Source organism: Emys orbicularis, chromosome 6, assembly GCF_028017835.1.
Source record: "Emys orbicularis isolate rEmyOrb1 chromosome 6, rEmyOrb1.hap1, whole genome shotgun sequence".
Lineage (NCBI taxonomy): Eukaryota > Metazoa > Chordata > Testudines > Emydidae > Emys > Emys orbicularis.
The window spans coordinates 746681-771917 of NC_088688.1; the positions used below are offsets into that span (position 1 = coordinate 746681).

The 25237-nt window shown below is 54.0% G+C and overlaps 1 protein-coding gene across 1 annotated transcript in view; it reads right to left on the reverse strand.

Moving 5' to 3' along the window:
- Positions 1 to 7611, reverse strand: part of LOC135880032 (avidin-like) — a 42085-nt gene extending 34474 nt beyond the window's left edge. Inside the window, exons 1-3 of the mRNA XM_065406116.1 lie at positions 7463 to 7611; positions 6325 to 6532; positions 1949 to 2069 (exon numbers count right to left, since the gene is read on the reverse strand). Of these exons, the coding sequence (XP_065262188.1) occupies positions 1949 to 2069; positions 6325 to 6532; positions 7463 to 7534 (401 nt within the window). The 5' untranslated portion in view covers positions 7535 to 7611. The remainder of the gene's footprint in view (positions 1 to 1948; positions 2070 to 6324; positions 6533 to 7462) is intronic.
- Positions 7612 to 25237: the final 17626 nt, after the last annotated feature.

Genomic DNA, 25237 nt, shown 5'->3' on the forward strand with positions numbered 1-25237 from the left:
GGGGCTGCCCCATACACTAGAGGGGGGAAGGAGGCAGGGGCAGAAGGTGCATGAGCCTGAGGAGAGAAGCCCAAAGAGGGACACCCCATCCCCAGGCGCCCGGCCTGGGTGCTGAGCACCGCTGTCTGGGGAATGCCCCTCCTCCAGGCTCCATCTCACGGGGGTCCCAGCAGCGCCATGCAGGGGCAGGTAAGGGGCTGGCAGGCAATTCCTAGAGGCGCTACCTCACGGGGGCACCCAGCCGCCCAGCCCAGGGAGGCAGCGTGGCTGTGGGCACCCCGCACTGGCCTGGCCTCAGAGCCACCCAGCAGCACCCGGGGGTGGGCAGGGCTCCGCAGGCTGCACGTCCCAGTGGTGCTCAGCAGGGCCACTGCGGGCAGGGACCCATCAGCAGCCACCTGCTCAAAGCTCCCCTTGGTGCCCCCCAGGGCAGGCAGCCCCCCTGCAGCCCCCCTGCCTGGCTGCCCACACGCTGGGTGGTCTGAGGAGGGCTGGGCACAAACAGGCTCCCCAGGCAGGAGCTACCTTGCCGCAGGGAGGGCACGAAGTAGCACCAGAGGCCTGGGCCCCCTCCCCAGGGGTCAGTCCTGGGGCCGGTGCTAGTCAATGTTTTCATTAATGACTTGGACAATGGCTTGGTGAGTGGGCTTACACAATGTGGGGGGGACACCAGGCTGGGAGGGGCTGGGAGCACTTGGGGGGCAGGATTAGAATCCAGAGCGACCTTGAGAAATTGGACTATTGGTCTGAGTTCACCTGGATGAAATTCAAAGAAGACAAGTGCAAAGTACTTCAGCCAGGAGTGAAAAGTCCTATGCACAGCTGCAAAGTGGGGATTCTCTGGCTAGGAGATGGCACTGCTGAAAGCGAGCTGGGGGTGTATTGGAGCACAAACTGAACAGGAGCCAACAGCCTGACGCAGCTGGGGAAAAGGCTGATAGAATCGAGGGCTGTGTTAACAGGAGCGTGGCATGTACGACACGGGAGGTGATTGTCCTGTTCTCCTCAGTGCTGGGGAGGCCTCAGCTGGAGGACTGGGCCAGTTGTGGGTGCTGCACTTTAGGAAAGATGTGGAGAAATTGGAGAGGAGCCAGAGGAGAGCAAAAAACGATCAAAGGTTTAGAAAAGGCAACCTGAGGAAAGGGTAAAAATACTGGGCATGTTTAGTCTTGAGAACAGAAGAGCGAGGGGGGACCTGACGGCCGTCTGCAGATATGTTAAGGGCTGTTAGAAGGGGACGGGGATCAGTTGTTCTCCACGTCTGCTGAAGGCAGGACATGAAGCAATGGGCTCACTCTGCAGCAAGGGGGAGTTAGGTTAGCTCTTAGGAAAAGCTCTCTACCGATCAGGCAATACTGCAACAGGCTACCAAGCAGCGTGTGCAGCGCCCATCCCTGGAGGTCTCTAGCAAACAGGTGGGACACACCCTGTCTGGGACGCTCTAGGTGTACGTGGTCCTGCCGCAGCCTGGCAGGACGGAGCAGGTGGCCTCTCGAGGTCCCTTCCAGCCCTACATGTCCAGGATTCTGCGAGACTCACAGCCTGTTCGGGGGCCTGGCTTGGGGACAGTTTTGGTGCTGAAGCCGCTCCCCGTGCAGAGGCCTTGCTCCTGTTCCCAGTGCGGGCTGTGCTCCGGCGCTGACAGACACAATTCACGGCCTCTCGGCCAAACGCTACAGGAGGCCTAGGACTTCTGGGGCTTTTCTGATGGTCCCGTCCCTGGGTTCTCTCCTTCTCCTCCCTGGCAGGGTGAAGCTCCCACTGCCCAGTGCAGGAGCGTCTGGGGAAGCCGCGCTGCTGCCCCACTGCAGACCAGTGCCTGTCTCCTCTGGCCACAGGACTGTTCCCCACCCCATCACCTGAGTCTCCTCCACACAGGCTGGGACGGGGAGCCCAGACCACCAGAGACCTCTCTGCTCCCGGGGAATGAGGATTCCCAGTCACTCACGTGGTCGCTTTCCAGTTATCCTCTGCGGATTCGACCCTCTCTCGCAGCAGCCACATGGTCTGCAGAGTTTCCTTCCCCTGATCATCCACGAAGCACTGGCCCACGAAGACGGTTGTCGAGTCTGCCGGGGAATCGACAGGAGTTAGAGCGAACGTCAGCAACACTCGGCCCGAGACCCCCAGAGCCCCGGTGTCCCCGGACGGTGCCCACGAGCGTAGGGAGGGAGAGGGAGTGCTCTGAGTGCCAGTCGTGTAATGATCTCATGCTCCTGCACCTCTCTCTCACAAGCACGTCCCAGGCACCACGCCCAGCCTGGGAGCTGGGGCTGGACAGTGATCTCGTACGGAAGGGAAGTGACCGGCCAAGGCCCCAGTGAGTCACTGGCAGTGCCCAGGATGGACCCCAGGAGCTCTGACCTCACAGGTCTTGGCTACAGGGACCATTTCCAGGGAAGCGCCTGGTGCACACCAGCCCCGGGGGTTTCACCGCTGCATGGGTCAGACTCACAGGGAGCCGGCACTTGGGCACCCTTTGCTGGAGCTGAGCTCGTGCTAAGGCGACAGCGGAGACTTCCTGGAAAGAGTCCGTGCGGCTGCAGACCCAGCTAGACAGACCCGTCCGGCTGTCAGAGGATTTGGGGGCGTGCAGGGGGAGATGCGACAGTGCATTTAATTGATTGTTCTAATATTGTCACGGTCAGTTTGGAGGTTGAGCCTGTGACGAAGTGGGGGGTTTTCCTGTTTTCTGTGGGGTTTCAATGGTTTGCATGCGGAGGGGGTGGGACTCAGTTTCCCTGGGTGTTATTGATTTAACGAGGGGAGGGGAGAGGGAGTTTGTTGTTACAGAGGACCGGAGAGGGAACTTGGGACCCCAGCCAATGGCCTGGAGGATGGATACCCCAGCGACCGGTAACCTGGTGACCCGGAGGCCCAGCTGAGGAGACGCAGCCGGTTCTGGCCAGTGGGAGGACAATGGGCTGCAGAGTGAGGACCCAGTGACCTAACCAGCCGGTTCCAGCCAGAGGACAGAAGCAAGGAGAGGAGGCCCCAGTTTACGACCCTGTTTACCTGGAGAGAAGACAATGGACAGAGGCGGGGCTTGGGGCCGGGGATCTCAGATGCCCAGCTGGGAAGCAGGGGGGCTCTGGGCTGGAGAGGGGGAGCAGACAGAGCCCACCTGGATGCAGAGAGACTGGGATGTGCTGGGCTGAGGGAGGCCAGGCCTGAGGCCCTGAGAGTTTCCTGTGCTGTGTTCAACTCTCAATAAATCCTCCTGTTTCATGCTGGCTGAGAGTCACTCCGGTCTAGAGAACAGGGTTGCATCAACCCCTTCGGGGGTGGAGGCCCCGGGTGTCCAGAGCGAGTGGACTCCCTGAGGGGGCCCACGGCAGAGACAGACGTGCTGAGGCTCAGAGAGGTGCGGCTCCAGGAGGTGGAGGGGCCTGACCCCGAGAGAGACTGGACCCCCGAGAAGGGCTGTCTCACTGAAAGGGGCACCCCCCACGGACCGCACGGGGCCAAGAGTGGGCACGATCTGTGAGTCCATGACAGGGCCCCACGGAGATAGCTGAGCGCCCCAGATCACGTGGCCACTCACTGTGCGTTCCTCATGTCTGGGCCCCCTGCAGGGTCCCCGGGCCTGGTGTGCCGACGTGCTGGGCGCTCACAGCTGCACGTGGTTAGTGGGAGCTGCAGGGGCTCAGGACGTCTGACCAACCAGGCCCGGTGTGTCCTACGCTGGGCCCCCAGCCGCTGAGGCACCCCAATTCCTGGGGAGTTCTGTAATTTTTGGCCTTAATCTCTGTGCCTCAGTTTCCCCCCTGTCGCTGGGGTAAGGCCATTGTCCTCCCGCCGGGGTGCAGTGAGATCGTTAACGTCTCTGACAGGCTCCGACACCGTGGTGCCAAGCGCCATGGAAATGCCCGTGCGGCAGTGAGTGAGTGTATGTCCAGTGCCGGGCTCGGACAGTGAGCAGCGAATAAGGCAGGGCTGCGGACGGAAAGAGGAGAAATAGGGTTGCCAACTTTCGACTCGCAGAAAACCGAACACCCTTGCCCTGCCCCTGCCCCGCCCCTCCTCTGAGGCCCCACCCGCACTCACTCCATCCGCCCTCCTTCTGTCTCTCACTCTCCCCAACCTCACTCACTCACTCACTCACTCATTTTCACTGGGGGGGGGCAGGGGTGCGGGGGGGGGTGAGGGCTCCAGCTGGGGGTGCGGGCTCCGAGGTGGAGCCAGTAATGAGGAATTCAAGTGCGGAAGGGGACTCCATGCTGAGGCAGTGGGTTGGGATGTGAGAGAGGGTGAGTGCTCCGGCTGGGGGTGTGGGCTCTAGGGTGGGGCCTGGGATGAGGGGTTTGGGGTGCAGGAGGGGGCTTCAGGCTGGGGGGTGGAGCCGAGGAGTTTGGAGTATGGGAGGGGACTCCGGGCTGAGGCACGGGGTTGGGGTGTGGGAAGAGATATGGGCTGTGGGCTGGGGGTGTAGGTTCCGGGGGGGGGGGGGGGGGGGCAAGAAATTAGGGGTTCCGGGTGTTTGAGGGGGGCTCCAGGCTCGGGCAGGGAGTTGGGGCACTGGGGGTGGTGAGAGCTCTGGCTGGGGCTGCGGGTTCTGATGTGGGGCTGGGGATGAGGGGTTTGGGGTACAGGAAGGTGCTCCGGCCTGGGATCGAGGGGTTTGGCGGGTGGGAGGGGGATCAGGGCTGGGGCAGAGGCGCGGTCAGGCGGCTCTGTGCACTGCCCCGTCCACAGGCGCTGCCCCTGTAGCTCCTGTTGGCCGCAGATCCCGGCCAATGGGAGCTGTGGGGGCAGTGCTTGGGGCGGGGGCAGTGTGCGAAGCCCCCTGGCTGCCCCTATGCATAGGAGCCGGAGGGGGACATGCCGGCTGCTTCCCGAGAGCCATGTGGCGCGGAGGCTAGCAGGGAGCCTGCCAGCCCCGCTGCGCAGCTCCGTGAACCGGACAGTCAACAGCCCGGTCAGTGGTGCTGACCGGGGCTGCCAGGATCCCTTTTTGACCGGGTGTTCGGGTCGAAAACCGGACACCTGGTCACCCTAAGGGATACTGTCGAGCTGCCCCATTCTCTGAGCATGGAACGAACCACTGGGCTGTGGCCGCGTCATGCAGATGGGCCCAGGAGGCATGTGCACGGGGCAGCTGTAGTTCTGGCCTCTGCTCACTTTCCAGTGCTGGACTTGGCAGCCCTACCTAGTTCCTTGAACATTCGGATGGAGCTGCTTGCAACATTGTGAGTGGTGCAGACACAACACAGTAATAATTAAAGGGGGCCCCCTTGAGCTGCTCGGGGCCCTAAGCAATTGCTCAGTCTGCTTATGCCTGGCACCGGCTCTGGGGGCAGACACAATAGAGGAATGGCTGCAGACAGCGTCATTTCTTCCTGTGGCAGGTGAAGGAGCGAGAGGGGGGGGTTTCAATTTGATGATGGTGCAGATGGAGAAAAAATACAGGTCTCAAAGAGTGAGTCTGAGGCATTCTGTGCACCGCAAAGCAACTTCGTGTATGAGAAGCTCAATTTTTCACCAGATGTCAGACCGATGGGGATCAATATGTGACGGATTTAAAACTGGCAGCACGATCACGTGAATACTGAGAACCGTGCGAATTGCACGCCTTGTGCGTGGTATTGTGTCAAACGCGGTGCGAGCGAGCCTGTCCAAACCCTTGAACGTGCTGTGGATGTATTATATCCTGCAGATGAAATGATTGAAAAACAACTGGGAGGGCTGGGCGAACCGGGCAGACAAGTGCCCCCATCGCACTGAGACTGTCTTTGGCGAGCGCCTAGGCTGGAAGCCGTCCTGCTGCTAACAAAAACCCGGGATCCCGTGAAAAAAGAGCAGCCAGAGGCAATGAAGGGTTGTTCTCAATGTGGCCGTGGCCGCGCTGTAAGGAGCCGTCCTGCATATGGGCAAGAATGTCGACAACGTGGCAAATGCAACCACTTTGCCAAAACGTGCCCCAGCGGGACGGAAGTGTCCCAGGGCAAACAGCTGTTCCCCGCCCAGAGAGGAGGTGTGACGATGGCAGGGACTTTGGCGCAGGAACCAAAGTTACTCAGTGTTGGGGGGGCGGGGGAGGATCCTGCTTCGTGATGAGCCTGATCAGCCACAGCAGGTTGCTGGCCATTGGGTGCCTCAGACGGGAAGGCAGTGGCAGGCTGAAGGAGTGGCCTGAGACAGGCAGGGTCACAAATGGGAGGAGGAGGCTGCAAAAGATGGCCTGGGGTAGGCCGGGTGGGAGGGTGGGGGGTGCCAGGCATTGCCCCAGGGTGGAGCTGGGGGGATTTCAGCCTATCCATCAAGCACCGAGTTCCTCTCCCCGCAACCCCCTGCACCGCTCCCCGAAGCCGTTGGGACACGTACTTGAGAAGCTCCACGTGACAGTGAACCCGAAGGTCGGCTGCCCCAGGTTGTCGATGTGCTGGGATCCGTTCAGGGGCGACACGAGGATCGGCTTTCCTGCGGCTGACACCGCTGTGAGGTACGACCCTGAGAACTGCCCGGCCTCGTTCACGGCAGAGATGGTCATGTTAGAGCCCAGGTCGTTCCGCCAGGTTCCAGTCAGGGTGCACTGAAGTGGGAGGGGGGGTCAGCAGGAGGGGGATGGTGGAGTCAGGCAGGTCAGACGCCCGGCTGAGGCCGTGACCCTGAGAGCCCTAAACGCAGGACACAGACCCCACAAAGCGGAAGACGACCATTGACAAAGGGGGTCTGTGCTCTGACTCCTGGCCATTGAGGGACCCCCCCCCATTTCTATCTGTGATTTCTATTGTGATGGATCCGCAGCCGAGCTGCCCCTGCCAAGTCTGCTCAGAAAGGCCAGTCTCCAGAGTGACTCTGGCCTGGGACATTTCTGTTCCGAGAAGGCGAATTCCCAGGCAAAGCAGCAGTGGAATCTGCCCGGTTCTAACCCCCGGCGGCTCAGGCAGACAGGGCCCCCCGAGCTGGTAGCTGGGACCCGGGAGCTCTCGAAGGAGAAAAGGGGTTTCAGATTTTAGGGAATTGCTCAGTCTTGTTTTAACTCTGCTGGCTGGGATAACGCTGGGCTGCGAAAAGCTGAGCCTGCTGCTTCCCGCCCGTTGCACCGAGTGTCCTGCTTGGCCGCTCCGTCAGGGAGACGGTCCAGGTGCCCGCGGGTTGCTAGAGCTTTGTGAGCTTGTGCCTCGGGAACCGGTGGGGCTCCCTGGCTTGGCCCTGCCACCACCTCAGGGCGTTTATTGTCTGGCACGAGAATTCTCGCCACAAGGAAATAACCCGCCTGGACTGAGTGGGGTGTGCGGGGCTCAGCCCGCATGTCGTTGTGACAGACGGTGCTGTGTTCCCTCCAGAGTGTGATCCCGGTGTGCGGAAAGGCCTCACCCTGCCCTCACCTCACCATGGGTCATTGCAGCGCCTGACCCCTCTCCCATCGCTCCCCTCAGGCTCTCACTGCTCCCTGCCCCGGCCTGAGCAGGGCCAGAGCGAGCTCCCAGCCCCCTCGGCCCCTCACCCTGCCCAGTACCTTTTGCTGTGAAGAGGTGCTGAGGGTCACAAGAGCCAAGGCGAGGACCAGAGAGAAGCCCGTTTTCTCCATTGCTACTGGGAGTGGAGGCTGCTCGCAGGTGCCAGGTGAGTCTCCTTCCAGGGACTGGTGTCTGGGGCTCCCAGTCAGGCCCCTCTTTATAGCCCTTGACACAGGCGGGGCTGGGTTGAGCGCTGGTTGTTTACTGATTAGCAGTTCCAAGAAATCGATATTTTGTTTGCATAAGTTTAATTTTCAAGGAAGAGAAAGTGAAAAGGGCCGTGTCTTCCAGGCAGTGATGTGCAACTTCCTACCGAACGCGAGTCCAGGACTGTCACTCTCTGGGTACCCTGATGCCCGGAGCATCTGTTGAGTCCGTGTGAAGCGATGGAACCAGGCCCAGGCCTGGCTGAGAGCACTTTGGTGCAGAGGCTCATCAGGTTCGCTCCTCGCTGGGCTCTGAGGCCCAGATGCAACGCTGGAGTCCAGAGGTTCTGCAGCTGTTGCAGTGCGAGAATTGACTGACGAAGGCGGCAGTAACGGCCCCCTGGGAACCAAGAGCTGCTTGGGGGGCTCTGGGAACGTGTACGAACAGCAGCATGGCTCAGCACAGCGCAGGGAAATGGGCCCATTTCCGGGTGGTTTCTGTGAACACACACGACTGTGAATTACACCCTGCGACGGCACAGGCTGCCAGCGACACAACGCTAAATACCAGGGCCTGGAAGAGTGGCTCATGGATGGGGAATCAGGACGGCAACTAGTCACCCTCAGTACTGGTGCGAGTGAGGAGACAGCACGTGGGCAGCCGCGGCAGCAGGATGAGAGGGCGAGAGCAGGACAAAGCCATGCCAAGCACTGTGGGGACCGAGCTGGGGTAGGGGTGGGGCCGAGCTGAGGGGCAGAAACGCCTACCGGGGAGAGGTCAGCTGGAGAAGCACAGGAGGCCGTAGCCTGCAGGAAGAAGGAAGGGTACCCATGGAGGGTGGGAGCCGCGGGAGGGATCCACAGGGTGGGGAGGAATGGGGTCAAAACCCCAAACTCCTCCCTGTTATCCCCTGCCCGACTGTTCACAAACTCATCGGCCAGCTGGCCTGCGTGCTGCGGGTTCTCTGGCTTTTGGTCCATCAACCATCGCCTCAGGTCAGATGGGCACTGCTCATACAGGTGCTCCAGTATGAATAGGTCAAGCAGGTCTTCTTTAGTTTGGGCCCCAGCTATCCACTTGCGGGCATACCCCTGTGCCCGGTTGGCCAGTTGTAGGTATGTGACCTCACGGGTTTTACGCTGACTCCGGAACCTTTTCCGGTACATCTCAGGGGTCAGCCCAAACTCGCGGAGCAGGGCCTTTTTGAACAGTTTGTAGTCCCCTGTCTCCACCCCTTTCAGTTGGCTGTACACCTCCCTGGCTGTGGAGTCCAGTGAGGGGATGAGAAACTGGAGCCTGTCTGCAGGGTCAACCTGGAGCAGCTCGCAGGTGTGACAATGCGGTTCTGGCGGAACCCAACTGAGAGTGCCAACTCAGGACAAATTGCTAAAACAGGGCAGTTACAGCCCAAGGCTGGGGTTTCTCTACCTCTAAGGCAAACCAAACCAGCCAGACTAAGAGGACTTCGGTCTCACCCCACTGGCTAACCGCAAGTCTCACAAGCAATCTCCTTAGGCACTCCAGTTTCCCAGTATCACCACCAGTACCACTCGTTATGGGGACAAATGGTTATGAAAACCAAGACCCCAGTAAAAGAAAAAGGTTCTCCTGATCCCAAAGGACCAAGCCCCAGACCCAGGTCAATATACAAATCAGATCTTACCCACAAATCACGCTGTTGCCAATCCTTTAGAATCTAAAATCTAAAGGTTTATTCATAAAAGGAAAAAGATAGAGATGAGAGTTAGAATTGGTTAAATGGAATCAATTACATACAGTAATGGCAAAGTTCTTGGTTCAGGCTTGCAGCAGCGATAGAACAAACTGCAGGTTCAAATCAAGTCTCTGGAATACATCCCCCACTGGGCTGGGTCCTCAGTCCTTTGTTCAAAGCTTCAGTTGTAGCAAAGTTCCTCCAGAGATATGAAGCAGGATTGAAGACAAAATGGAGATGAGGCATCAGCCTTATATAGTCTTTTCCAGGTGTAAGAACACCCCTTTGTTCTTACTGTGGAAAATTACAGCAAAATGGAGTCTGAAGTCACATGGGCCAGTCCCTGCATACTTTGCTGAGTCTCAAGGCATATTTGCCTTTTCTCAATGAGTCCATTGTATAGCTGATGGTTCTTAATGGGCCATCAAGCAGGCTAGGCAGAGCTAACACCAGCTTGTCTGGGATGTCACCCAGAAGCATAGCATAAGTTTGCAATACAGACAGTATAGAGCCAATATTCATAACTTCAACTATAACACTGATACACACATATAGACAGCATAATTATAACCAGTAATCCATAACCTTGTCTTAGACACCCCATTTGACCCCCTTTATACAAGATTTGGGTGCCACTACAGGACCTTGGTTGCAACAATGATCTATATGGTCCCAGATTATATCAATAACGTCACACCCCCAACGCAAAATTGATGCAGGAAGGGATGACACAAACATCACTGACTGCATCCCAAGAGCTCCCCATCCTTGGGTTTGTCTCACTACAGTATTGGGGTTAGAAGCCATATTAGAGTATAACAGAAATGGTTTATCAAAATTATGTTCAATAACATGATTGAACCTCTTTACAAACTCAAGGTAAAACTTGGTTAGAACAATAGTGGATTGGATCTGCTCTTGCAGCATGGTTCCTGTATGTCTCATGTGATCTTGCCAAGAGCTAAAGAAAACAGCTACTTTATCCATACAAGCTCTGGCAAATGTTTGGAACCCAGTTAACATTAAATCAATGTAGATATTAATGATGTTCATAGTACAGGAATCTTGGCATTTAGCCGTGAAAGCAATATGGTAGTGTGCCTCGGTTTCCCTTTTTATACAGCACATCAGGTCTGGAATGTCTTTTCCCTGGTGAAAAGTTCCAAGACTGTTTACAGGCATTACCTGTGAAACACCAGTATAACAAGGCCTTTTAACATAACGTGTGTTCTCATGTATTCCTTTTAACATGTTCAAGGGATTTTCCAACAGATTAGGAACATTGTACATTCTTACAGTTCTTGGTAATAGCAACACATTAGTTACAAAATCACCATTAGCATTAACAACAAATCCATTGCAAGTGTCCGTCTACAATTATGGTTGTCATGCCACAGCTTTGGCTCAATACCATTGGAATTTGGGCATTTTAGGGTTAACCTGTGGCTTTCCTTTGCAAAATTCAGTTTTCTCTTTCCTCCTTGTCCTGCAGGATCAAACCCTGATTTCTCTTGCTTAACAGAATTCACTGGCTGATGGGGTGGGCTCTCTGTGCTAACAGCTATTAGCAAGTCCTTCCTCTCCCAGCCAGGCAAGTAATTTGCATTACCACAGACAGGAGCCAGTCCACCAGTTTTCATATGCTTAACTGCTATCATTTCCAAGGCTGGACTCTGTCTTAAAGAGATACCACACAAATCCAAAGAGTCTGAGGGTGAGAGTGTGTTTGCTCTCCCCTGCATCCTCAAGCATTCGGCCATAAAACTGTTCTGCTTTGAAACACCAGTAACCAAATCTGTCCTCAGACCCTGAAGCACAGACTGCTCACTTAACGAATTAGCATGGAGACAGTCCTGTCCCAACACCATTGTCTTCCCAACAAGCTGGCCACACACAGCCACTCGGTTATAGGGCTCCTCAACTTTCTTAACAGCTCTTACTCCATCTGAGACCTTCTCAAAGCTACCCACACTGGATCTTTCGAAAGGAAAGTCAGTGGATCCATTCACAACAGAAAATTTCTGGCTGTTAGGAACTGAAACTTCCTTGATTAAATCACTCTCACACCCTTCAGTTGCAGGGAACTGCTTGCACAGATTACCATGAGGATTCCTTTCCCCAGGAGCTTTTCTAAGCAGCAAATCACTCCTCACAGAAATTTTGCCCTTACCCTCTTCACCTAGGGCTTGCTCTAAAGGAACACTTCCCTGAGCAACAACAGACTTTTTCTGGGTCTTACTTACATCCAGGATCACCTTTGGCCCATCAGGCAGATTTCTACACAATCCCCTTTCAGGCCAACCCATAGACTTCCTAGATAAAAGGTTAGAAACATTTCCCTTCCCTTTGCCACACACAAGTTTAGGAATCTTTTCCTTCTTGCTACAAGTTTCCACACCATCAGTAGGTAACACAACCGAATCACCTTCATGCTCTCCTTGTGCCCTGGCTAGGATATTACCCTGATCAGACAGAGTTGCTACACCCTTTACCAACCACACATTAGCAATAGGCAAAATATAAGCACCAGAATTGTCTGGTCTCTGGGATTTTGCTAAGACACTAACTGGATGCAACTTAGTTACAGTGCCATTCTCCCCAGCAGATACAGACTTAGGACCATTCCCTTCCTGGGCTTTAGTTGAATTCAGAACCAACTCTGAGACAACTGCACTATTCTCAACCATCACAGGCTGAAAGGCACCTTCTGTCTGCTCCACAGACACAGAAGAGCTGGAGACACCTTTTTTACCAGACACACAGCTCGGGATTTCATTTCCCTTGTCCCAGCACACAGGGCTGTTCACAGACAACTGCTTGGAGACTGAGGTAGCTTCCTCCATAGGCAAGTCAATACCCCTGACAGATACAGGCACATTTCCTTCACTATCACTATTCTCCACACAGGAAACAGGTAAGGTATAGGGACATTCATTTTCCACTGTCCCTGCCTTCCCAAACTGCTGACTAGACAAAGCCATTAGCTCACAAGGCTGCCCAGGCTCCTCCAAACTTTTCCTGCCTTCCTCTCCTTTGTCCCAGCACACAGGGCTGATTACAGACAAAGACTGGGAGAGTGGGGCAGCTTCCTTACCAGGCACCTTGCCACTCCCAACAGATAAACTGCTCTTCTTACTACACTGAGCCACGGCCAGCAAATCACAGTTACCCTTTTCAGGTTCACTTTTACAAGTTGTACTAGCCACCAATGCATCACCCATCAAAAATCCACCCTTTCCTTCCTCAGTTAGGGCTTCCACCTGACCATCCACTTTAATCTGCTCCAGAGAAACATTTTCCTGCCCAGTAAGATTTTGCTGCTCTTGATTTAACTCCAGATTCACTTCTGAGACACTAGACCGACATTCAGAAACTTCATTTACAGACAAATAGCTCTTCTCAGACAAACCTTTGGAGCAACCCTCCCCAGGCAAATCATTGCCCACAATAGACAGAGGTTTAAGATCATTCCTGTCCTGTGACTGACTACCTGGACTGAACAAAGCTTTAACATTTTCCCCAATCAAAAGATCTTTAGGCAATAACTTCCTTACGCCAGCTATAACCTCATGCTTAGCACCATTCCATTCAAGGTGGATTCTGGCTAAAGGCACACTTACAGTAAACTCATAGAGGACTACAACATTCACACTCTGATTTGGTAAATAATCTTCCTCTTTGACAAGATCTGCTTTAACAAGAGTGATGTTAGAAGCCATCATTTTCCCTAAACAGCTTTTACCATTGACTTTTACATTCTCTGTGAATTTTTCACTACCACTCCCATACAGAGCATTGGCACAAGTTATGGAGCCACCCTCTACTGAACACACAGTAACAGAATTTACATAAAAGGTGGCAGTGTTGGGGTACATTTGGTTACACCCAGACAACTGCTCAGAGCTATGCAACATACCAACACTGTTATAAACTGGACTTTCAAGAGGATACAATTTCTGCTTTTCGTCCCTTGCTTTTTGGACTTGGAGCTGAAATCTTTGCACTTTTGCCTCAGCTTCTAGTTCCTGCAATCGAATTTCTGCCAGTCTTTGTTCATGCTCAAGTTGCAGTTTACTTGCTGCCTTTTGCATTCCAATTGCTTCTGCAGCTTCTGTGGCATCTCCTGCCTTCTGATTACTGGCCATTAACAGATCTCTCAGTTCTTGATTTGTAGCTTTCTTTCTAAAACTTATCCCCTTTTCTGAACACAAATCTTTCAGGGCTTTTTTGTCAAGGCCCTCATATGCTCTTTGCTCAGCCATTGCAACTGTTCTTTAACCAACCAAACTCTCAATCCCAAAATTCAAATTTGGATAGCGTGGGGTTCTGACCCAAAGCTTAATTGACCTGGTTCTGTGGATCCAAGCACGACTACGCCACTGTGACAATGCGGTTCTGGCGGAACCCAACTGAGAGTGCCAACTCAGGACAAATTGCTAAAACAGGGCAGTTACAGCCCAAGGCTGGGGTTTCTCTACCTCTAAGGCAAACCAAACCAGCCAGACTAAGAGGACTTCGGTCTCACCCCACTGGCTAACCGCAAGTCTCACAAGCAATCTCCTTAGGCACTCCAGTTTCCCAGTATCACCACCAGTACCACTCGTTATGGGGACAAATGGTTATGAAAACCAAGACCCCAGTAAAAGAAAAAGGTTCTCCTGATCCCAAAGGACCAAGCCCCAGACCCAGGTCAATATACAAATCAGATCTTACCCACAAATCACGCTGTTGCCAATCCTTTAGAATCTAAAATCTAAAGGTTTATTCATAAAAGGAAAAAGATAGAGATGAGAGTTAGAATTGGTTAAATGGAATCAATTACATACAGTAATGGCAAAGTTCTTGGTTCAGGCTTGCAGCAGCGATAGAACAAACTGCAGGTTCAAATCAAGTCTCTGGAATACATCCCCCACTGGGCTGGGTCCTCGGTCCTTTGTTCAAAGCTTCAGTTGTAGCAAAGTTCCTCCAGAGATATGAAGCAGGATTGAAGACAAAATGGAGATGAGGCATCAGCCTTATATAGTCTTTTCCAGGTGTAAGAACACCCCTTTGTTCTTACTGTGGAAAATTACAGCAAAATGGAGTCTGAAGTCACATGGGCCAGTCCCTGCATACTTTGCTGAGTCTCAAGGCATATTTGCCTTTTCTCAATGAGTCCATTGTATAGCTGATGGTTCTTAATGGGCCATCAAGCAGGCTAGGCAGAGCTAACACCAGCTTGTCTGGGATGTCACCCAGAAGCATAGCATAAGTTTGCAATACAGACAGTATAGAGCCAATATTCATAACTTCAACTATAACACTGATACACACATATAGACAGCATAATTATAACCAGTAATCCATAACCTTGTCTTAGACACCCCATTTGACCCCCTTTATACAAGATTTGGGTGCCACTACAGGACCTTGGTTGCAACAATGATCTATATGGTCCCAGATTATATCAATAACGTCACAGCAGGTATTCTCAAAGGCTGTCAGGAAGGTATCCATGTCCTCCCCCTCCTTACGCTGGGCCAGGAAGCACTTATCAAAGCTCTTTGCAGTCTTGGGTCCCCCCTCGCTCACCGCAGCCGGGGCCCCACTGCTCCTCAGCCTGCCCAGTTCCAGCTCATGCTGACGTTGTTTTTCCTTCTCTTCCCGCTCCTGCATCAGTTCTTGCTGCTTTAACTCAAGCTCTTTCAGTCTCATTTCCCTGTCATATTCCAGCCGCATCTGCTCCCGGGACGGGGAGCTCCGCCGGGACGATCCCCGGCTGGCCGCCGGGGTCAGGGTGCCCTCGGTATTCGCTGGGCTTTCCCCAACCCCTCCCCTAGGTATAGGTAGGCAGGGTCTCGGGATGTCCTCGGCAGGAGTCTGACCCCTCCCAGCCATGTCAGGCCCCGGGGCCCACGCTGCATCCGCCGGGCGGCTTCCCTCAGGGACAGGGCTCGGTTCATCCAAGCGATCCCTCTCCTCCAGCTGGGCAATGAGCTGTTCTTTGGTGGGCCTCCCAATGCGCAGCCCCCTCTGCCTGCACAGCTCCAGCGGGTTGCTCTTAAGGCGTTTAGCATACATCCTCCTGCTGGCCACTCGCCGGCCTGTGCTCTTCGCTTTCCACCGTTCCTGGGAGACCCCTAGTGTGCCAGCCCTTCTTCAGAACATAAGAAAGACCGTACCGGGTCAGATCAAAGGTCCATCTAGCCCAGTATCCTGTCTACCGACAGTGGCCAATGCCAGGTGCCCCAGAAGGGGTGAACCTAACAGGTAATGATCAAGTGATGCCGCTCCTGCCATCCATCTCCACCCTCTGACGAACAGAGGCTAGGGACACCATTCCTTACCCATCCTGGCTAATAGCCATTAATGGACTTAACCTCCATGAATTTATCTAGTTCTTTTTTAAACCCTGTTATAGTCCTAGCCTTCACAACCTCCTCAGGCAAGGAGTTCCACAGGTTGACTGTGCGCTGTGTGAAGAAGAACTTCCTTTTATTTGTTTTAAACCTGCTGCCCATTAATTGCATTTGGTGGCCCCTAGTTCTTATATTATGGGAACAAGTAAATATCTTTTCCTTATTCACTTTCTCCACACCACTCATGATTTGATAAACCTCTATCATATCCCCCCTTAGTCTCCTCTTTTCCAAGCTGAAAAGTCCTAGCCTCTTTAATCTCTCCTCATATGGGACCCGTTCCAAACCCCTAATCATTTTAGTTGCCCTTCTCTGAACCTTTTCTAATGCCAGTATATCTTTTTTGAGATGAGGAGACCACATCTGTACGCAGTATTCAAGATGTGGGCGTACCATGGATTTATATAAGGGCAATAAGCTATTCTCCGTCTTATTCTCTATCCCTTTTTGAATGATTCCTAACATCCTGTTTGCTTTTTTGACTGCTGCTGCACACTGCGTGGACGTCTACAGAAAACTATCCATGATGACTCCAAGATCTCTTTCCTGATTAGTTGTAGCTAAATTAGCCCCCATCATATTGTATGTGTAGTTAGGGTTATTTTTTCCAATGTGCATTACTTTACATTTATCCACATTAAATTTCATTTGCCATTTTGTTGCCGAATCACTTAGTTTTGTGAGATCTTTTTGGAGTTCTTCACAGTCTGCTTTGGTCTTAACTATCTTGAGTAGTTTAGTGTCATCTGCAAACTTTGCCACCTCACTGTTTACCCCTTTCTCCAGATCATTTATGAATAAGTTGAATAGGATTGGTCCTAGGACTGACCCTTGGGGAACACCACTAGTTACCCCTCTCCATTCTGAAAATTTAGCATTTATTCCTACCCTTTGTTCCCTGTCTTTTAACCAGTTCTCAATCCATGAAAGTATCTTCCCTCTTATCCCCTGACAACTTAATTTATGTAAGAGCCTTTGGTGAGGACCTTGTCAAAGGCTTTCTGGAAATCTAAGTACACTATGTCCACTGGATCCCCTTTGTCCACATGTTTGTTGACCCCTTCAAAGAACTCTAATAGATTAGTAAGACACGATTTCCCTTTACAGAAACCATGTTGACTTTTGCCCAACAATTTATGTTCTTCTATGTGTCTGACAATTTTATTCTTTACTATTGTTTCAACTAATTTGCCCGGTACTGATGTTAGACTTACCGGTCAGTAATTGCTGGGATCACCTCTAGAGCCCTTTTTAAATATTGGCATTACATTAGCTATCTTCCAGTCATTGGGTACAGAAGCTGATTTAAAGGATTACAAATTTAAAGCTGATTTAAAGGTTACAAGGTTATAGAGTTCCTATGTTGCGAGTGTTGCAACTGTGCACATCGGGGTTCCCAAATTATATGATGATTAATTACTGGGCCTGATCTTGGGACAAGAACCTGTTAATCCTCAAGTTACAATTATATATACCCCACTCTGGGTCAGGCTTCAGCCACCTCAGCCCCTCGCCCTGCCCGGCCTGAGACACCCCAGAGCAAGCGCCCAGCCCCCTCGGCCCCTCTCCCTGCCCCAGCCTGAGACACCCCAGAGTCAGCGCCCAGCCCCCTCGGACCCTCATCCTGCCCCAGCCTGAGACACCCCAGAGCCAGCGCCCAGCCCTCTTGGCCCCTCACCCTGCCCCACTCTGAGACACCCCAGAGCCAGCGCCCAGCCCCCTCGGCCCCTCACCCTGCCCCCGCCTGAGACACCCCAGAGCCAGCACCCAGCCCCCTCAGCCCCTCACCCTGCCCTGGCCTGAGACACCCCAGAGCCAGCACCCAGCCCCCTCGGCCCCTCACCCTGCCCCCGCCTGAGACACCCCAGAGCCAGCACCCAGCCCCCTCAGCCCCTCACCCTGCCCTGGCCTGAGATACCCCAGAGCCAGCACCCAGCCCCCGGGGCCCCTCACCCTGCCCCACCCTGAGACACCCCAGAGCCAGCGCCCAGCCCCCTCGGCCCCTCACCCTGCCCAGCCTGTGACACCCCAGAGCCAGCGCCCAGCCCCCTCGGCCCCTCACCCTGCCCCGGCCTGCCCCGGCCCAGAGCGAGCGCCCAGCCCCCTCGGCCCCTCACCCTGCGCCAGCCTGAGACACCCCAGAGCCAGCGCTCAGCCCCCTCGGCCCATCACCCTGCCCCACCCTGAGACACCCCAGAGCCAGCGCCCAGCCCCCTCGGCCCCTCACCCTGCCCCACCCTGAGACACCCCAGAGCCAGTGCCCAGTCCCCTCGGCCCCTCACCCTACCCAGCCTGTGACACCCCAGAGCCAGCGCCCAGCCCCCTCGGCCCCTCACCCTGTCCCACCCTGAGATGGCCCAGGGTGAGTGCCCAGCCCCCTTGGCCCCTTCCCCGGTCTGAGATGGCCCAGAGCGAGCACCTAGCTCCCTTGGCCCCTCACCCTGCCCCAGTCTATCCAGTACCTTCCTCCCTGAAAAGGCCCTGAGCGATGCCAGCCCCAGAGCCAGGGAGAAGCCAGACATGCTAAACCCGCAAAAAAAAAAAAAAAAACCCAGCAGAAATTGTTTATGGCTCTGGGCCCCACAGCGGATACCAGCGTCAGTAGCTGGCAAAGTGGAGCTGGGATGTTATTTACACTGTGAGCAGTTTGCAGGGTGGGATGGGCAGGTTCCTCTCTTGTTTGTTTCCTTTTTGCTGTGTGAGTTCTCAGAATCGATCAGCTGCTGTGCTGTGAAAGTGAAAAGGGATGTGTGGCCGGGTGAGGCTGTGACTAGGATGGTGGAAACTCCAGCTACGTAGCCAGACACCAGAGCCCCAAAGAACTGGACAGAGAACGACAGGGCAGTGACTGACGGAAGGTGCCAGGCTCCGAGGCCTGTAATGGCTCATGGGGCAATCGTTAGCGTAAGTTAGCGGGGGCTGTAGCAGAGGGACGTGAGCAGCATGTCAGGCGGTAACGTGAGGCAGGGAACCCCCAGACTGCACAGTAGCAGGATGCTGGGAAGTGACAGAGCCTGGTGCAGCCGCGCCATCCCCAGCGCCAGGGAGGGAGAGAGAGAGAGTTGGTAAATCGCATCTGGGCACGTGGAGACTGTCTGCAAGGCAGACATGACTGCAGGCTTGTCTGCTCTCCAGCCAGGCCTACACTTTAAAGTCAGATGGACCCATCTAAGGCCACGTCTACACGGCCACTTAGCCCAGCAAAGCTTATGTCGCTCAGGGGTGTTAAAAAACCCACTCCCCATAGCGACATAAGCTTTGAAGGCGTAAGTGGCCATGTGCCCAGCGCTATGTTGGTGGGAGACGCTCTCCCCCGACACAGCTGCCGCCGCTCGGGGGGTGGTTTTATTATATCGCCGGGAGAACAGTTACACGAGCGACCTGTCAGCCGCGCCGCTGCATCGGCACTGCTGTGCCACTCTCAGCGCACCAGTGTAGACGTGGCCTGAGTCACTGAGGGCCGTGAAAACTGTCACACGCTGAGCACTGGAATGATGTCGCCCTACCCCAGTGTAGATGTGACTAGGGAGAATTCTTCTGTCAGCCCAGCTGCAGCTACACTGGGGCTAGGGCGAGAGCACTACAGTGCTCAGCGCGCAACAGTTTTCACGGCCCTGAGCGACTTAGGCCACGTCTACGCTGGCCAGCTGCCAGCGGCTTGCAGCGGTGGAGTCACTGCACTGACAGGAAAACTCCTTCCGCCAGTGTAGGAAGCGTTTACAATACGGCGCTGCAGCTTTGCTGGCGTTATCAGCTGTTATGTAAACACGGCCTCAGTCATAGCAAGGCCAGGCCGGGCCCGACCCGCTTAGCTCCTTTCGTCTCCCGCCCTCCAGCTCTGGTAGATCCTGCCACTTTCCTGTAACTCCACCCGAGCTAGACAAACTCCAAGCAGAACAGAGTTTTATCAACGGGGGTTTAACCATTGGAACAGCTTCCCCGGGGACACGGTGCCGTCTCCAGCACTGAGTTTGGGGTCTCCGTCTATGAGATCTGCACTAGCTCCGCCCCAGGTCAGTGGGTGTAGGTGTCCTGTGCCATCCCCAAGCCTCCTTGCAGCTGGGCCCTGCCTTCATTTCTCTAGTTAGGCCATCACTAAGTCCAACCCTCGTATCGAACAGCACCGCCCCCATCCCAAGGTTCTGAATTCATTAACAGAAAGTTCCCAGAGACACAAGAAAGCCCCTCACTCAGGCTTCCCAGCAGGAAGGCCGATGCCCTCTAAGTCTATCAGTTACCCCAAGTCCGGCAGTGCCACGTCTCGGCCGCACCCTCAAGGCACCGTGCGCCCCCCACCGTGATCCCGTCCCTGGAGCTGGGGCCTTCCTGCCACCTGCAGCCCTTCTCCCGCAGCCCACGGCTCCTCACAGCCTGGGCCTACCGCAGCTCCCACCCCAATTCCTTTCCCGGAGCTTCTCTCTACGAGCCCCTCGACCAGCTGAGCTCCGGTAGCCTAGTACCGGGCCCAGGGGCTCGTTAGCCAGGTAGCTGCCAGCCAGCAGCCGGTTAATTGTTCACTGGTGGGCTGGGCTGGGCTGGTTCTCCTGAAAGAAGCCCGTCGCAGGTAGACAGGGGCCTGACACCCCTTATGGGGCCAGCTGCCCCTGTGGGGGGTTGAGTGCAGGACCCCTGGCTGGGGTCTCTGGCCTGGCCTGTGCAGGAGCTCAGACTGGATGGTCAGAGTGGCCCATCACACCCAGGAATCTCAGCTTTGTACTCAGGCTGTGGGCGCGTTCCGCAGGGGCTGCCTTTTGGTGTGTGTGTGGTGCCCGGGCATGGGAGCTGGGCCCGCAGACGTCACGGCAACACCCACAATTAACAATCCCCATGCACAGCCTGGAACCAGGCAGGGACTGTCGGAAGCAGTGAGTGTCAGACCTCAGAGAATCCTTCCCAGGTCTGTGGGGTCCCTTTTCCCTTGCAGGTGCAGCCGGCCGTGCCCCAGCACAGAAAGAGCTGGTATTCCCCCGCTCACTGCAGCGGGCTGCGCGTTGAACAAGGAGGCTCAGGAACGGGGGCTCTGATCAGGTGCACAAGGGCAGCACAGAGATGTTCAGTAGCTAAGGGTACGTCGGCACTGCAATCTGGGAGGTGACTGTAGCTCACGTGGTCATGCCTGAGCGAGCTTTTCTCTCACTAGCTGGGGTAACAGGGCGGTGAAGCCGCATTAGTGCACGCTTCGGCCTGGGCTTTCCACGGGTCATCATTCGCAGGGCGAGCCGCGCTGGAGCCCTGTGACGTTATTGATATAATCTGGGACCATATAGATCATTGTTGCAACCAAGGTCCTGTAGTGGCACCCAGATCTTGTATAAAGGGGGTCAAATGGGGTGTCTAAGACAAGGTTATGGTTTACTGGTTATGATTATGCTGTCTATATGTGTGTGTCAGTTTTGTAGTTGAAGTTATGAATATTGGCTCTATACTGTCTGTATTTCAAACTTATGCTATGCTGCTGGGTGACATCCCAGACAAACTGGTGTTAGCTCTGCCTAGCCTGCTTGATGGCCCATTAAGGACCATCAGCTATACAATGGACCCATTGAGAGAAGGCAAATATGCCTTGAGACTCAGCAAAGTATGCAGGAACTTGCCCATGTGACTCCAGACTCCATTTTGCTGTAATTTTCCACAGTAAGAACAAAGAAGTGTTCTTACACCTGGAAAAGACTATAAAAGGCTGATGCCTCATCTCCATCTTGTCTTCAATCCTGCTTCATACCTCTGGAGGAACTTTGCTACAAGCTGAAGCTTTGAACAAAGGACTGAGGACCCAGCCCAGCGGGGGATGTATTCCAGAGACTTGATTTGAACCTGCAGTTTATTCTATCGCTGCTGCAAGCCTGAACCAAGAACTTTGCCATTACTGTATGTAATTGATTCCATTTAACCAATTCTAACTCTCATCTCTATCTTTTTCCTTTTATGAATAAACCTTTAGATTTTAGATTCTAAAGGATTGGCAACAGCGAGATTTGTGGGTAAGATCTGATTTGTATATTGACCTGGGTCTGGGGTTTGGTCCTTTGGGATCAGGAGAACCTTTTTCTTTTACTGGGGTCTTGGTTTTCATAACCATTTGTCCCCATAACGAGTGGCACTGGTGGTAATACTGGGAAACTGGAATGTCTAAGGAGATTGCTTGTGAGACTTGCGGTTAGCCAGTGGGGTGAGACCGAAGTCCTCTTAGTCTGGCTGGTTTGGTTTGCCTTAGAGGTGGAAAAAACCCCAGCCTTGGGCTGTAACTGCCCTGTTTTAGCAATTTGTCCTGAGTTGGCACTCTCAGTTGGGTTCCGCCAGAACCGCATCATCACAAGCCCCTGCTGCTGCAGCTTCCTGGCCCGGGGGTTACAGCTGGCTCAGGCACAGCGACGTGAGCGCTTATAAGAAGCACGCGGGATCTTTTTCATGGGAAAAGGCAACACACCGCGTTTATGGAAGATACAACAATTAGCATATGCATTCAATCACACACACACACACACACACACACACACACACACACACACTGTCCCGCCAGTCGATGTTATCGTTACCAGGCCAGATCAATCTAGTGGCCAGGGAAGAGCCGGGTTCTGTCGGTTGCGACACGATGCTCCAGGGAAGTCTTGACAGGACGAACCCAAAGTTCCATGGCAAGGCCCCCTGTTTATATAGTGATTTTCCTTCACTGGGACCAGGGCCGGCTCCAGGGTTTTTGCCGCCCCAAGCAGCCAAAAAAAAACAAAACAACAAAACCGCGATCGCGATCTGCGGCGGCAATTCGGCGGGAGGTCCTTCGCTCCGAGCGGGAGCGAGGGACCGTCCGCTGAATTGCCGCTGAATAGCTGGATGTGCCGCCCCCCTCCGGAGTGGCCGCCCCAAGCACCTGCTTGCCAAGCTGGTGCCTGGAGCCGGCCCTGATTGGGACCAATGAGTTTTGCATTGTCATGCTGTAATCATTTGTTGTTTGACGAATGCTTGCTTTTTTAAATTGTCCTTTTCATCCTTTATCTTGTTCTTTCATCAGGTCTCTCAGGGAGGTACCCCAGGCTGGGGTTTGATCACAGCTGTCTTGTCCCCATTGATAGGTGCCTGTCTCATCTTTAGAGTCGTCAATCTGCCCTCCTCTGACATGTCAATAGGGGCGTGTTGCAGCCTCCTGGCGCCCTTGCATCTGTCTCCGGTTCCTCCCTAGAACATCTGGCTCAGCGATGGCCTTCACACTTCTCTCTTAACAACATTCCTCATTCACACACAAAACAGAATTAATTTACACAGAATATTTTGAACAGGAACATCAAATTGCAATTCAAGAGATAACAATCATGGCATTCTTTTACTTATTTCAAAATGCTAAACCTACAACAAATTGGTGACCCTCAAAGGTCTGTCACTGCCTTGAAATCAGCACAGACACAGAATCTGGCTGAGGTATCTCTACCCATTAGGCCATTCCTTTCTGCTATTCAAAAAGGGTGGCTGGCAGGATATAATCAAATCATACACCAATACATTTAATACATGCTACATTATTATTCTTTATCCTTCGTTCTAAATTATATAAAACACAAACATAAAATCCTACGATGACAGATCTGCCCTGAGGCTATGTCTACACTGTGACCTGGGGTGATTCCCCACTTGTGTAGACATACCTCATCGAGTTAGTGTGGTAAAAACAGCAGTGTAGCCATGGTAACATGGGCAGCCATGGCCCAGGCCAGCCCCCTGAGTACGTCCAGGGGTCCAGGCAGATTCGTACAAGGTCTGCTGGCCCATGCCACCACTCCTGCTGCCAGGGGTACTTCGGCTACACTGCTACTGGTAGTGCGCTACCTCACTGAGTGCTGGCACGAGGATATCTATGTGAGCTGGGAATCACCCCCTAGACGCCACCTGCAGCGAGGTTCAGGCACTGCCTGCTGGTGGGGGTCTGTGATGGGGGGATCCCCCGTCACCTGCTAGACAAGGAAGAAACAGAGTCATGGGCCATACCTCTGGGGTGATTAATTAATGGCCTCCCAGCTGGAGAGGCCAGAGCTAGCTAGACCTATTAGGCACTTGGGCCTTGTAAGGAGCTGTGGGATCTCCGCTGAAGGGAGCAGACCCAGGAGAGAGGAGATAGGGAAAGGCTGGGGTGGGCAGACGGGGGAAAGCCCTGGGGATAGAACTGATCTCTGTGGTGGGCCCTGGGGAAGGGGACGATCCAGGGAGGCTGTCCTGGGGTCACTGTTCCAGACAGGGAACAGGGACTAGGAGAGCCCACAGGGAGCAGGGAAGGCTCCGGTGCGGGACCCTGAGCAGGGCCTACAGGAGCAGGGACCTGAAGAGGAGGCCCGGTGGGGTGGATGATCAGTGTGATGTACGGGGCATGTGGACTCTGAGTTGGAAAAGCCTGGGGAGCCAGCGGGCTGGTAAGAGTAAGAAGACGTGGGTAGAGCCCAGGAGGGAGCGAAGGACCTTTTGTTTAGGCTAATTTGGGACGGTTGTTCAAGATGGCGTTCATTCGGGGTTCTGGGCACCCCGGAAGGGGCTTGGACTTTAGGTGCCTGGACGGAGGGCTGAGCCATGGAAGACCTGACGGGAGGCAGATGGGCTGCAGAGGTACAAGGGTTGAGGACCCCTTGCAATGCCACCTCCAGGCACCCGGGGGCGCTATGACAGGAAACCCAAGTTATTACAGGTCAAGTTAGGCTTGCCACACGGAAGCATTTTACCCATGTAATTACACCATGATCGTTAAACCGATGCGCCTGTTATACCGGTATAACTCCCCGTGTGGACACTCTGATTCCGGACTAAGAGCGACTGTTTTCACTTAATCTTAAACCTCTTTCAAAACAAAATAAACGGGACTGAAGAAAGGCGTGCCTGTCCAAATATGAGCGTCCGCGCAGGCGTTACAGCCATACAAACTAGAGCTGTTTGAATTCACACCTTAGTGTAGACCACTGTCACTTTCCCATATAGACAAGTCTCCAGAAAGGGAGTGTGTCGCTCTTCACACTCTGGTCCTCCCTTTCTGTCATGCAGGGAAATACTTCATAATGTTGACATTTACATCATCATCTTTGCCCGCCTGAGTTAACACCGCATGAGCCGCATGGAGCTGTCCACACCTCAGAGCTGTTGTGTCAGGCTGCCTGCAGACTCAGGCAAGCATTGCTGCACTGCTCTGCACTCTGTTCACGTTTGGAAGGTTTTCTTTGCAACCTGCAATTTTGGGTGTGCATTTAAAGTGGAATTTTGAACCTGAGATGATCACACAATGTGGACGGCAGCTGGCAGCTTCCCCGAATGGCTCAATAACTGGACGGCAGTTTTAACAACACAGTGTTATGTTTAAAAACCCCGTGATTTTTAAGTCAATCATGATTTTGGGGGGGCTGGGGTGGCTCCTGAGCCCGAAGGCTGGGGGCTGGCAGTGCCGTGGACACCCTGGCCCCGGTGACGGAAAATGGAGCACAGCTCCTGGCAGCCTGTGGAGCGAGGTTGTGCAGAGACTCACACGCGCGCTGCAGCCTCTTGCCCTG